Source organism: Impatiens glandulifera, unplaced genomic scaffold (genome assembly GCF_907164915.1).
Source record: "Impatiens glandulifera unplaced genomic scaffold, dImpGla2.1, whole genome shotgun sequence".
In the NCBI taxonomy this organism is placed as follows: Eukaryota; Viridiplantae; Streptophyta; class Magnoliopsida; order Ericales; family Balsaminaceae; genus Impatiens; species Impatiens glandulifera.
In genome coordinates, this window is record NW_025918974.1 from 11,463 (window position 1) to 24,376 (window position 12,914).

At 33.7% G+C, this 12,914-nt stretch overlaps 2 protein-coding genes across 2 annotated transcripts; one reads left to right on the top strand and one right to left on the bottom strand.

Annotated features, from left to right (window-relative positions):
* Positions 1-237: 237 nt before the first annotated feature.
* Positions 238-5,347, top strand: LOC124917243 (putative phospholipid-transporting ATPase 9). Its single transcript, XM_047457713.1, has 10 exons — positions 238-1,021; positions 1,103-2,553; positions 2,627-2,903; positions 2,985-3,073; positions 3,150-3,258; positions 3,332-3,535; positions 3,623-3,748; positions 3,816-3,914; positions 3,997-4,188; positions 4,284-5,347. The coding sequence occupies exons 1-10, from the start codon at positions 632-634 to the stop codon at positions 4,938-4,940; spliced, it is 3,594 nt and encodes a 1,197-aa protein (XP_047313669.1). The 5' UTR covers positions 238-631; the 3' UTR covers positions 4,941-5,347.
* Positions 5,348-11,750: 6,403 nt separating this feature from the next.
* On the bottom strand, positions 11,751-12,335 carry LOC124917244 (probable calcium-binding protein CML16). Its single transcript, XM_047457714.1, has one exon. The coding sequence runs from the start codon at positions 12,266-12,268 to the stop codon at positions 11,783-11,785; it is 486 nt and encodes a 161-aa protein (XP_047313670.1). The 5' UTR covers positions 12,269-12,335; the 3' UTR covers positions 11,751-11,782.
* Positions 12,336-12,914: the final 579 nt, after the last annotated feature.

The following is a 12,914-nucleotide window of genomic DNA, read 5'->3' on the forward strand; positions in this document are numbered from 1 at the left end:
AAAAATGAAGACAACCCCTGACAGCTAACATTGTGAATTAAGGTAATAATTCAATAATAATCATATTACTAAAATACTTGTATAATTTTTAATCAAATAAGCTAATTTTTCATCATTTTAATCTCTAAATAACATTAATTAGGAACTTAATAAATTAATTTAGTAAATATAATAATTACCATCTAAAAAGGTAAAAAAGTTAAAAGAAAAGCATAAGAGAGAAGGAGGGGAGAGAACATAGGAGAGGCCAACTCTGGAAGAGAGAGAGTGTGGGGGTGAAGGAGAAACACGCCATTGATGCATTTTCTTGAAAGAGAATTAATGGAAGTCAATTACATTTGCAAATTTGAGTGTGATCCCACCCAGTTTTACCCAAAAAAATTCCATCTTCATCTTCCCCATTTCTCTGTTTTTGAAATCAGACATCTTTATAATATTATTCTCTGTAATCTCATTTGTTTCATAGGTAAAGATTAGGGTTAGTAAATTACATAGAATAAAGGGTAATTTTTTTTTTTCATAAGTCAACCATGAGAAACAGAGATCCATGACAAAAACATAAATCAAATTCTGGGTTACATTCTTTTCTAGCTAAGATTACAGTTTGGTTTTCTGGGTTCTTCAATTTGGAATGAAAAGTGGTCGGAGAAGAAAGTTTAATTTCAGCAAGATCTACACTTTCAGATGTTGTAAACCATCTGTTGAAGAAGATGATCTTTCACAAATTGGTGGTCCTGGTTTTTCAAGAGTGGTTTATTGTAATGAACCATGTGAATCTGATATTAGAAATTACCCTGATAATTATGTTAGTACAACTAAATACACTGTTGCAACATTCTTGCCTAAATCCTTGTTTGAACAGTTTAGAAGAGTTGCTAATTTCTATTTTCTGGTCACTGGAATCTTGGCTTTTACACCAATCGCACCTTACACCGCCGGCAGTGCTATCTTACCTTTGATCATCGTGATCGGAGCTACCATGTTGAAGGAAGGCATTGAAGATTGGAGAAGAAAACAACAGGTATTTTCGATTTCAGTTTCATTTCTTAAATTCATATGTTTTTGTTTTGTTTTGTTTATTAATGTATCTGTTTTTATTCAGGATAGTGAAGTGAATAATAGGAATGTTAAGATACATAAAGAGAATGGTTTGTTTGAGGAAATTGAATGGAAGAATTTGAGAGTTGGGGATATTGTAAAAGTTGAAAAAGATGAATTCTTTCCTGCAGACCTCGTATTGTTGTCTTCTAGTTACGAGGATTCAATCTGTTACGTTGAAACTATGAATCTCGATGGGGAAACGAACTTGAAACTGAAACAGGCGTTGGAAGTCACTTCCTCGTTGAGTGAGGAATCGAATTTCAGGGATTTTAATGCGATTGTTAAGTGTGAAGATCCAAATGCAAACTTATACACTTTCGTTGGTACCATGCATCTCGAGAACTTACAACATCCTCTGAACCCGCAACAAATTCTCCTTCGTGACTCGAAGCTGAGAAACACTGAGTACATATTCGGGGTTGCAATCTTCACAGGAAACGACACGAAAGTGATGCAGAACTCGACTGATCCTCCTTCCAAACGGAGTAGAGTCGAGAGGAAGATGGATAAAATCATTTACTTCTTATTCGGTATGTTGTTTGTAATGGCCTTAATAGGATCAATCTACTTCGGTATAACCACGAAAAATGACTTAAACAGGGGAGAAACAGAGAGGTGGTATTTAAGGCCTGATAATTCAGACATTTTCTTCGATCCCAAACGACCAATCGAGGCTGCAATGTATCACTTTCTTACTGCGGTTATGCTTTACAGTTACTTAATCCCGATATCATTATATGTATCAATTGAAATCGTTAAGGTTCTTCAGAGCAGCTTCATCAATCAAGACATTAACATGTACTGCGAAGAAACCGATAAGCCAGCCCACGCTTGCACCTCGAATCTAAACGAGGAGTTAGGCCAAGTCGACACCATTCTATCGGACAAAACAGGTACTTTGACATGCAATTCGATGGAATTCATCAAGTTTTCAGTGGCGGGGACAGCTTATGGTCGAGGGGTTACAGAGGTCGAGAAAGCCATGGCCAGAAGAAACGGGCCTCCGTTACCTTTTAATATCATCGCCACGGAGAAAACAAACAGCACGAGTTCGGATGTTAAAGGATTTAACTTTCAAGACGAAAGGATTATGGATGGGGAATGGGCTAACGAGCCCAATTTCAAAACCATTCAGAAATTCTTTCGGTTATTGGCTATCTGTCATACAGCCATCCCCGAGGTTGATGAGGAATCGGGGAAGGTCACGTATGAAGCTGAGTCGCCAGACGAGGCTGCATTCGTCATTGCTGCTAGGGAATTCGGTTTTGAATTCTATAAACGGACGCAAAGTAGTGTTTATTTGCATGAATATCATCCTCGATCGGGCGAAAAAGTCGAAAGGGAGTATAAACTTTTGAACGTATTAGAATTTAACAGCACTAGGAAACGAATGTCTGTGATTGTTAGCGACGAGCATGGAAAGCTTTTGCTCCTCACGAAAGGGGCCGACAGGTACGTAAATAATTGTCAAAATCATGCTAATTGTCATAACTCGTAGTCATGCTAATATATTGATGTTTTTCAGTGCTATGTTTGATAAGCTTGCTCCAGATGGAAGAGAGTTCGAAGAACAGACAAAGGAACATGTAAATGAATATGCTGATGCCGGTTTGAGGACTCTTATACTCGCGTATCGTGAACTCAAGAGCGATGAATACGAAGATTTCAATAAGAAATTCTTGGTGGCGAAGAGTTCTGTCAGTGCTGATAGGGAAACGTTGATCGATAGTGTTGTCGAGAAGATGGAAAAAGATTTGATTCTTCTTGGCGCGACCGCGGTTGAGGACAAACTCCAGCCCGGGGTGAGTATTAACGACAGTAGCTTTTAGCAACAGTGATTTTATAAATATATGTTTTGAATGATTTTGTTAATTTAATCTTAGGTTCCTGAATGCATTGACAAGCTTGCTGGAGCTGGAATAAAGATTTGGGTTTTAACCGGAGATAAGATGGAAACTGCGATCAATATCGGGTAAAAAAACGAGAAAAAACTACCTTTATTTGCTCTAGGGTTTCTTCTTCTAACATGTTTTATCGAATTATTGCAGTTATGCTTGTAGTCTGCTTAGACAAGGAATGAATCAAATGATAATAAACTTAGATACACCCGAAATCAAAATGCTAGAGAAAACCGGAGAAAAGGATGTCATCGTGAAGGTAAAATTTATCGCGTTTTATTATTATTATTATTATTTATTCATGGGGCTTATGATTTTTGTATTGTATTTAGGCATCAAAGGACAATGTTCTTTGTCAATTAAGAGAAGGAAAAGCCCGGATTGCTTCTTCGGATTCAGAGGCGTTTGCGTTGATAATTGATGGAAAATCGTTAACATATGCCTTAGACGATGATGTAAAGAACGTGTTTCTCGAGCTTGCAGTCAGTTGTGCATCGGTTATCTGCTGTCGTTCATCGCCAATGCAGAAAGCGTTGGTGAGTGTGAAAAATAAAATTCTATTATGTTTTTGAGTTTCTTAAAAATGGATTTTAGTAATGTTGGTTATTGTGTTCGAAATAAAGGTTACCAGACTCGTTAAGGAAGGAACTGGGAAGACTACATTAGCGGTTGGCGATGGGGCGAATGATGTCGGAATGCTTCAGGAAGCTGACATTGGTATCGGTATAAGCGGTGTTGAAGGAATGCAGGTGCGCTCTCGTAAACGTTTTTTTTTCAATTTTATTATAAATTTTAATGTTTCTTGAATATCATCAGGCTGTGATGTCTAGTGATGTTGCGATCGCGCAGTTCAGATTTTTGGAGCGTTTGCTGCTAGTTCACGGTCATTGGTGTTACCGAAGAATATCCTCTATGGTAATAATCGAGTTTAACAAACCTTTTAACTTTTTCCAATAAAAATTCTAATAATGATTCTTCTTTGTGTTGATTCCGACAGATATGTTACTTCTTTTACAAGAACGTTGCGTTTGGTGTAACAGTCTTCTTGTACGAGTCACGCACATCATTCTCCGGTCAGCCAGCTTACAACGACTGGTTCTTGTCCCTTTACAATGTCTTCTTCACGTCTCTTCCGGTCATCGCATTGGGCGTTTTTGATCAGGATGTATCTGCCCGGTATTGCCTCAAGGTTAGCATCCCATCTTATCTAGGCCTGGATTGAGTCCTTTTACTCGAAAATTTAACTTTCAATAAAATAAACTTATCGTTAAATTCGTTTTGCAGTTTCCTTTACTGTACCAAGAAGGCGTGCAAAATGTACTATTTCACTGGCAACGAATCCTCGGTTGGATGTTCAATGGGATAATATCAGCTGTCATCGTCTTCTACTTCTGCACGATGGTTCTCGATCCCCAATCATTCGACTCCAATGGGAAACTCGCGGGACAAGAAATCGTCGGGGCGACAATGTACACTTGCGTAGTATGGGTTGTCAACTGCCAGATGGCGCTCGCGATCAGCTACTTCACGATGATACAACATCTATTCATTTGGGGAGGAATAGCTTTATGGTACATATTCCTCTACGTATATGGAACCGTGCCTTTCATTTACTCGAGAAACGCTTACCAATTGTTCGTCGAGTGCCTCGCTCCTTCGGCGTCGTATTGGATTGTAACGTTTTTCGCAGTCGTATTGGCTCTCATCCCGTATTACTTGTGCGCTTCGATACAAATGAGGTTTTTCCCGCTTTATCATCAGATGATTCAATGGATAAGGCTGGAGGGTCAAGCAGAGAACCCTGAGTTTTGCCATATGGTTAGGCAGAGATCGTTGAGGTCGACAACAGTTGGCTACACTGCCCGTGTAGCGGCTAGAGATATGAGTGATAGATCCAATGATCGTAGCCATAGCCACAATCAGAACCATGAAATAGTATAGGTAGAAAGATTCAAATTTTAAACTCAAGCCAAATGAACAGATAGAAAGATCTGCTACAGAGACCAGCATGTACAGGAAAAGGAAATGAAGAACAGGGTTCATGAAATTTGAACAGAGGATTCAGAAATCCAATTTTCCAATGGCTTCAGCAGTACTTTCTGGAACCATTTGAGAGAAAGATTGTAGTTTCTGAGACTGGGAAGGAATGAGCCAAGGTAGAAGAGAGAAAAAAATCATCAAACTTGTAAAAGGGTGAGAGATTTGGAAGGATTTCATCATCATGATTTGAATATATTGAACTGTTTTCATGATGAAATGAAGATGTTGTGAAAGTCAATTTATAAAGGCATAATCATTTTTATCATTCTCATAGTTCAAGATTCAGCTGAATAAATCTCCCCTTCATGGATGTATACAAGATGAGATGTAAATTAAATCTCCCCTGTTCTGCACCTACATGATATGCCAATTTTATATATAAAAAAAAACATAGCCAAGAATAAAGTATCGCGGAATCTAATGGAATGTTAACTAATACATAGAAAATTATAAGAAAAAACGCGAAATACACAAATCAAGTTAATATATATTAGATTCACATGGATGGACAACTTTAAACTTGATTTCTTGTTTAGGAGATCAAAAGTTGGATTATACTAAATAAAAAAGCCACAAAACATAGAAATAAGAGCACAAACACGTCGCCCAACAGATTATCGAGTTTGTAGATGCTCGAGAGAAGGAAAATGAAGTTACTTTTTACCAATCAAAATAACGAACAAAATTTTCCTATGCAGAAGATAGTTGTGTTCTTTCGAAAAAATACTTTGTTCATCATCATCAATCAAAATTCAAAGCTCTATACTCATATCCTTTGTTGGGTAGAGACCCCCTAATGTTGGGTTGACAGAGGCTAACTTCATAGACAAAATCTATCCAAGTAGAGATGATTATTTAAGCAATTGGAAGCAAATAAATATTTGCACAAGTTCATTCATACATCCATTTCGTTGTAATTGTAATTGTTGAACATAACTAGTATGATTTCATCCAATATAACATAAGTGCTTTCCCAATTAGCTTCATTTTGAGTTTTCAAAAGCCCAAGTTAGTTTAAATCAATATATACACATACTCTAGCTAGAAGAGCTGAAAATGCAAATCTTACTGCAACCTGAAACAACGTCTCAGAGAAGTTTCACTCTTTAGCATTTTTTGTCAACAAACCTACCACAGTCAAACCAACAAGTTGAAGGAAAATAATATAAATTCAAAACATTAGTTAATGCCATTAGCACAACCATCATTACACATTTCATCATTAGAGCATTTGTTATCACAAAAAGATAAATTGCTAGTTATATGACATAGAACAACTCTAAAAAGCTATAAGATTGGAGACTTATCTTCCCCAATAGGCCTTTTGATCATTAATATCTATTAGTTCAGAAAATAGCATAAGAATATAATTGGCCACATACACAAGGGGCAAAACTTTATTTAATAATAAGTACACATATCTTTTTTGGGAAACTAATAAGTGCACATATCTTGAGCATGCTCAGACAAAAGATGCAGAATGAGTGTGTCAATCAAACATTCAGATATGAGATATTTATCTTCATTTATAAATATTACAAGTGAGTGGTACTACAGACATAAAGCTTTTTAATTATTATCTCAATGGATGGAAAGCTTTTTATTTATTTTCTAAATGCACTATTATTTGGCATGTATACTGACATTTTAGATATATCCCACTATAACAAAAGAAAGGAAGTAAACATGTATTTGGCTCCAAAATGATTAAATTCACCTAATGCAGGAAATGGGAATTGCTAAGAGGTGCTGGGGAGAAAATAAAATAAATTTACACATTCGTAGCACGACAGGAGATACAAACAAAGGATCAAACAAAGTATACCAAAAATAACTTCCGATAAAATTTCTCAAAAATAAAACAACGTTTGAAGGAAAATCCATCAAACCTTACATAAATATAGATAACCACTAACACAATTTGCACAAACTAACAAAGTTCTATGCAAGCACAAGAGATCAAAATCTATAGACATGTTTAACACAAACAGATGATATATAAATAGAAAAAAGAATGTATATTATGACAAATAAATAATTATTCAAAACTACCTCTTCCACAACAATGGTTGATGTTTACTTACTACCCTGATGAAGCCAACATATTTATCTTGATGAAAGATTAAAATTAACATGGAATTCTCCAAAGCATGCTTTCACCTGATCCTAAACTTGTACACAACAATAAAGTAGTGGATTTTTTTAAAAGTTATTGTTGTTTTTAAATGGAACACAAGCTTACTCATTGGAGGAAAAATGTAGTGGCACTTATTTCTCACAATTAGGATGCAATTGTAACAAATCTGCACTCCATAAAAACCATAAACATCCAACTCATATTCCATCCACCCTTCAATTTTCACTTTGATTCCGACATATGTAACAAAAGACTAATTAATAAGTTCTACCTAAGAGATCAAATGTCTCAAGTGATTCTTACTAAGAATGCTAAGAACGTCTTAAATTAAAGTGGGGATATGACTGGAGGGGTCGTGCTAGCTTCCTAAATTTAAAAGAAAAAACTAACCAATAAGGGGTCTTGGAAAAATATTGATGACAACAGAATAGGAAAAGTTAAACTTGAATCTGCAGTGAGAAAATAGATAAAAAGAAAACGTTTGCACATCTTGGAGTTGCAAAAGAAACTATCTTCATCGACTGTCATTTTCTTACTGCATTCATCACTCGAACTGTTTATTTTGTTCTCTAATGTTAAATTCCTAAATTCACATTTGTACTGATCCTAGGGATATTAGAGTAAAATTTTTCCATTAAAGTAAATAGCATAATTGTGGATAAAGAACTATATTAGTGATCTACCCATTTTATTGTAGAAATTTTTGGGATCAATAAATGTACCATGCCAACTAAAAAGACTTTTTCTTGGATAAGGGAACAGATTACTCGATCCGTTTCCGTATCATTCATGTGAGACTGCAGCAGTTCCGGATCATCAGTTGAGACTGCAGCAGTTTAAGTAACAAAAGAGTGAACTGATTCTGGAGGGAAAAACAGTTAATAGGAATCCCTTAAATACTAGCTGAACAAGAAGGGAAAAGAATAGTGATCATTTGTAAACTCTTCAGGTTAATTTCTATTCTCTCTACTCTTAGTCTAAATCTCTCCTAATCCATTCTAATTTCTTCTATCGATTGCAGGTCCTGTAATCGTTCTTATTCTCTACTCATCTAAACTCTCAACTATTCTGCAGTACTAAGGTACTACCCTATTATAGAAGTATAATTCTCACTATATCAAATTCCTTATGATGTGCAATTGAAACAAGTTCTTGCTAAAGATAAAAAGGGGTTTGAATGTGGGGGTTGTTCTTATTTTACTCGGGAGTTTTGAATTAGCTCCTCCGGATCGTATTTCCATGAGATAAAAGAAAAAATGGGTAATCTGTCTTTTCAGAGCTAACCATCACATAGAAAGTTCTAATTCAAAGCAAGATAGTTTTTCTTAATATTAGCAATATATTCATTTAGATCCCAATAATTGTCTAGTTCATCCTCACATATAACAACTATACATTATTGTTTATCAAGAGTACCTCAATTTCCATACTTGAAACCATATAATGGTTCTAACAGCATTTATCTGAATAGTGATCAAGTGACAGTACCTTAGCTAAGGAAAATGAGACAGGCCATGAATGTGGGCGGAAATGATCAATACCATCTACCTTCTTTTCAGAATCAATATCCCAAAAACAAACATTCCCAAATTTGTTCTCTGCAAAACATTTTCATATCTATTGTGGTAAGAACTTCACTGATAGGATTCTGTTTGGAAACACTTGGGCTATATTTTTCAGATTCAACTTAAGCAAATCCAAATCAATAGTGAGAAAACTATGTCTTCGCCATTAACGTGATGAATCGAAGTATGGCCGTCCGTCTTGAGCCAGTCGCCGCGAGCTCAAGAGTAAGAGAGAAAACTTCGTGACCTAGAGAGAGAAAGAAAAGATTAAAAATTAACGATTTTTTATTTTTATACTGGTAAAGGTTTAACCCGCGTGTGAACCCGAATTCATGTGTAGACCCGGAATAAATAGATTTGTATTTAAGTTATTGTATATTTATTCAAAAAGAAAAATATTTTAAATATATATTATTTATTATTAATTATTAATTGACAGTAATACTAAAATTGATTACATTTGTTTTTGTTTTAATATAAATTTAAATTTTCTTATCATAACGCCTTAATTGAAAAGTAAGAATCAATGTGTTACTCATGTGTTATATTTTTACTTTATTTTTTAAAAAATTATTTATTTAATAAAATTTCGTTTAAGTATAACGATAAAAAATGATTAATTGACTCGAAAATATTTAAGAAAAGTAATAAGATCTCCACATAAATCCACATGTTTTCCGAATCTAATATCTGACATCGTCATGATAATGAGATTATGAATAATTATTAACGACATACTTTCGTTGTTAAAAGTTTTCCGATTTCTTTCCATCCAGATAGTCCACTAGAAAATTATAGAGATAGAGACGCATCTTCTAAGTCTCCACAATCCATACCTCCCAATAGTCACTAACACTTTCCGGCATAATCCACAAAAGACTCCATATACTTGCAAAACGTGACAATGTAAAACTAAATGAGAATCCATCTCAACCTCTTTGTAATATGCATACGACTCACAATAATCATGTATTTTTTCATACACCTATCGTCAGTGAAAATTCCGCTGTGAATGACACTCCAATCAAAAAAGGAGATCTTGGTAGATATTTTAGACTCCTATAAATTTATCCTCAATCGGACTAACTTTATTGAATATGTAACAATGTCCCATATGAAAATTATTCAGATCACGCCACTGCATATAATCATGAGAAATCGAGTTTAACCCCTTATTTCTAACCAATAACAAAAGTATATAATTGAAGATGCTTTCCTCACTATTCAGTCTTCTTCTATATCTAATACAGTTAGCAAAACCACCGAATGTCAAGCATATCTTTGATTGATGCATCTCTACAAATAAAATAGAAGCAAGCTCGGGGAAAACCTTTGCCAAACATTTACTACCATATCAAGTGTCGTCTCAAAATTAATCGAACTTCCATCATCCACAATAAAAAATGAATGCTCTCAATAAACCTTTCACATAGCATAATACCATCATAAATGTTGTATCCCACGGGTCTATAAAAATTCTTGGTGAACCAACCAAATTTATTCTGACCATATTTTTACATTTAATCAATTTAGCCCAAATATTTTCTTGTTCAAATGTAAATTTACTACATCATTTGGATAATAAGACTTTATTAAAAAAAAATAAGATCGCAGATTTCCAGTCTCCCTACTCTTTTATTAATTTAACATTATTTCAATTCACTAAATGAGAAATCAGACGATTCCCATGCGATTGTCTAATTCATCATTTTCTCATCTAATGAGTTGAAATAAGATTAAATTAATAAAATAGCATAGTACGAATTCTCTATATTCTTACTTTTAATAAACTTTATTATTCAAAATGGTGTAGCATGTGTTAATGTAAATTAGTGAATATATTATTCAAAAGCAAAATAAAACAATTATATATTCTCTATCTTGATATAAGTAGAGTTTGATTTTGGGTTTCTTAAGATTTTATTCAAATTGTTTAATAAAGAAAATGAGTTATTTGAGATTTTTTTATAAATGATTAAAATGTAAATTTAATAAAGGTAATATATATTAATATTTTAGTTGATAATAATATAATATAACAGAAAAAGAAGAATTTTACAAAATTCAACCTCAAAAAAACTAAATAACCATATATGGAGATGAAATCGATCACTTGTTAAATTATTTTTACATTGTTAAGAGTAACTAGTTCTAAAGATTTTTTTTATATCCAAGTTTTTGGATAGTTGTGGTGAAATTTGAAATGAGACAGCTGATATGACATTAATACATATTTGTGTTACAATCTGATTATTTTATAGTAAACTATTTAGTTGAAGAGATCGTTAAATCTTCAATGACTATAGTCGTCAAATTCATATGATTTATAATGCTATTATTATGAAACATTCTGATATTCGTTCTGGAAAACGCAATGATAAGATTTAGAATTTACTCGGGTTAAAACTTTTCATAAAATTTATCCGGGCTACAATGATAATAATATCAAACAAACAAAATATACCTAGTTTATTATCGCTAACCCTTTCAGCGACGGAAAACTATCATCGTTATTGTCATTTACATACAAAATGTTTTGGGCTACCTTGACTATATTTGTACATAAATTAACCCTTGTCGAAAAGTTATTCGTTCTTATTGGGAATCTAGGAGCTCGATATAATGTGTTTATATTATTTTATTATTTTATATTTTTTTTTATTTTCTCATACTGATAATTTTTATATATAGACCATTTTAAAAATAAAATAATAAACCTAGATGAACCAGCTCAAGTGGGCGGACACATTCAATTTTCACTAAAATACAACTCCATGTGCATACTAGACTTTTGCAAATTTATTAGTCTTTCTTTTTAAATCATTATCACTTTATCTACCCATTCATTAATTATCCACCCTTTCATCAATCAAATTATCTAGTATATTAATTAAAATATTTTTTATTAAAATAATTATTTTATAATTACATATAATACTTTTAAAAATCATTTTCATAGTACTTATTATACAAAAGGATTGAATCAAATTAATCCAAATGTTAAATGTTAATAATCAAACCCTAATAAAAATGTAGCAACTTTAATTCACAATAAGGCCAAGAAAATCACCAGCAGATCTACCCATAATATTAGCAAATTCATTAAAACTAATAACACCGTCACCGTTAACATCTGCCTCCGTCATCATTTCCGTCAATTCCTTAAAAGTCAAAGGATGACCCATCTTCGCCATCTGACCCGCTAATTCCACTGCCGTAATTTGACCGTTACCGTCGCGATCAAACGACCGGAAAACTTCCATCAACTGTTCTTGGTTAATCAGAACTTGTTCGTTCATGTCCGGTAGGATTGCCTCGACTAGTTCTTGGAATTCGATTGACCCGTTTCGATTTGCATCGATGTTTGATAGTAGGTTATGGATCTGGTCGCCGGTGGGTTTTAGGCCGAGAGAACGGAGGAGGGCGGCGAGTTCGAGATGGGTTAGACTGCCGTCGGAATCCATGTCGAATCGGGCGAAAATGTCTTTTAGTTGGTTGATTTGGTCTGATTGGAGATTGTTGTTCATGGTGGAGAAGAAGGGAAATTGAAGGAGGAGAGAGAAATGGATGAACAGGGGAAAGGAGGAATTGAGGATTGGAGAAGACAGTAGGGGAAAGAGAAATAGATGTTTCTTTGAACATTCAAAACATTGACTTTACTTTAGCTTGGTTTATTAAAGATTTGTTTTTTCAAAATTACAAAAATTGTACAATGTCTACTATAATTTTATTTACTATCCTATTTTTTTTTAAATCAATTTGTGAGGAACATCGTTATATTATATTTTATATATACTTTTAATATTTAAATAGAGAAAAATTGTCGAATTTTTAATACGTAATTGTTTGATTGTATCGTTCATAATGTTTTTATTACGACATTTTATGAAAATCGTTTTGGAAAGTCGGTGATAGGGATGTTCAACCGGTCGGTTAACCAGTTAAACGGTTTCGATTAAGTCTGATTTTATCTTTTATTTTACAAACCGGTTAACTAACCAATATTGGTATCAATTTTACCGGTTTTGAAACCATTAGTTCTAGTCAGTATCGGTCGATTAACCGTGAACCGATAATTCAATTTTTTAAACTAAGTATTAAATTTATTAAATAATTTTTTAAAAATCCTTATTTTGTTTGCGTCGTACTTTTATGTTATTCTCTATTTTATAT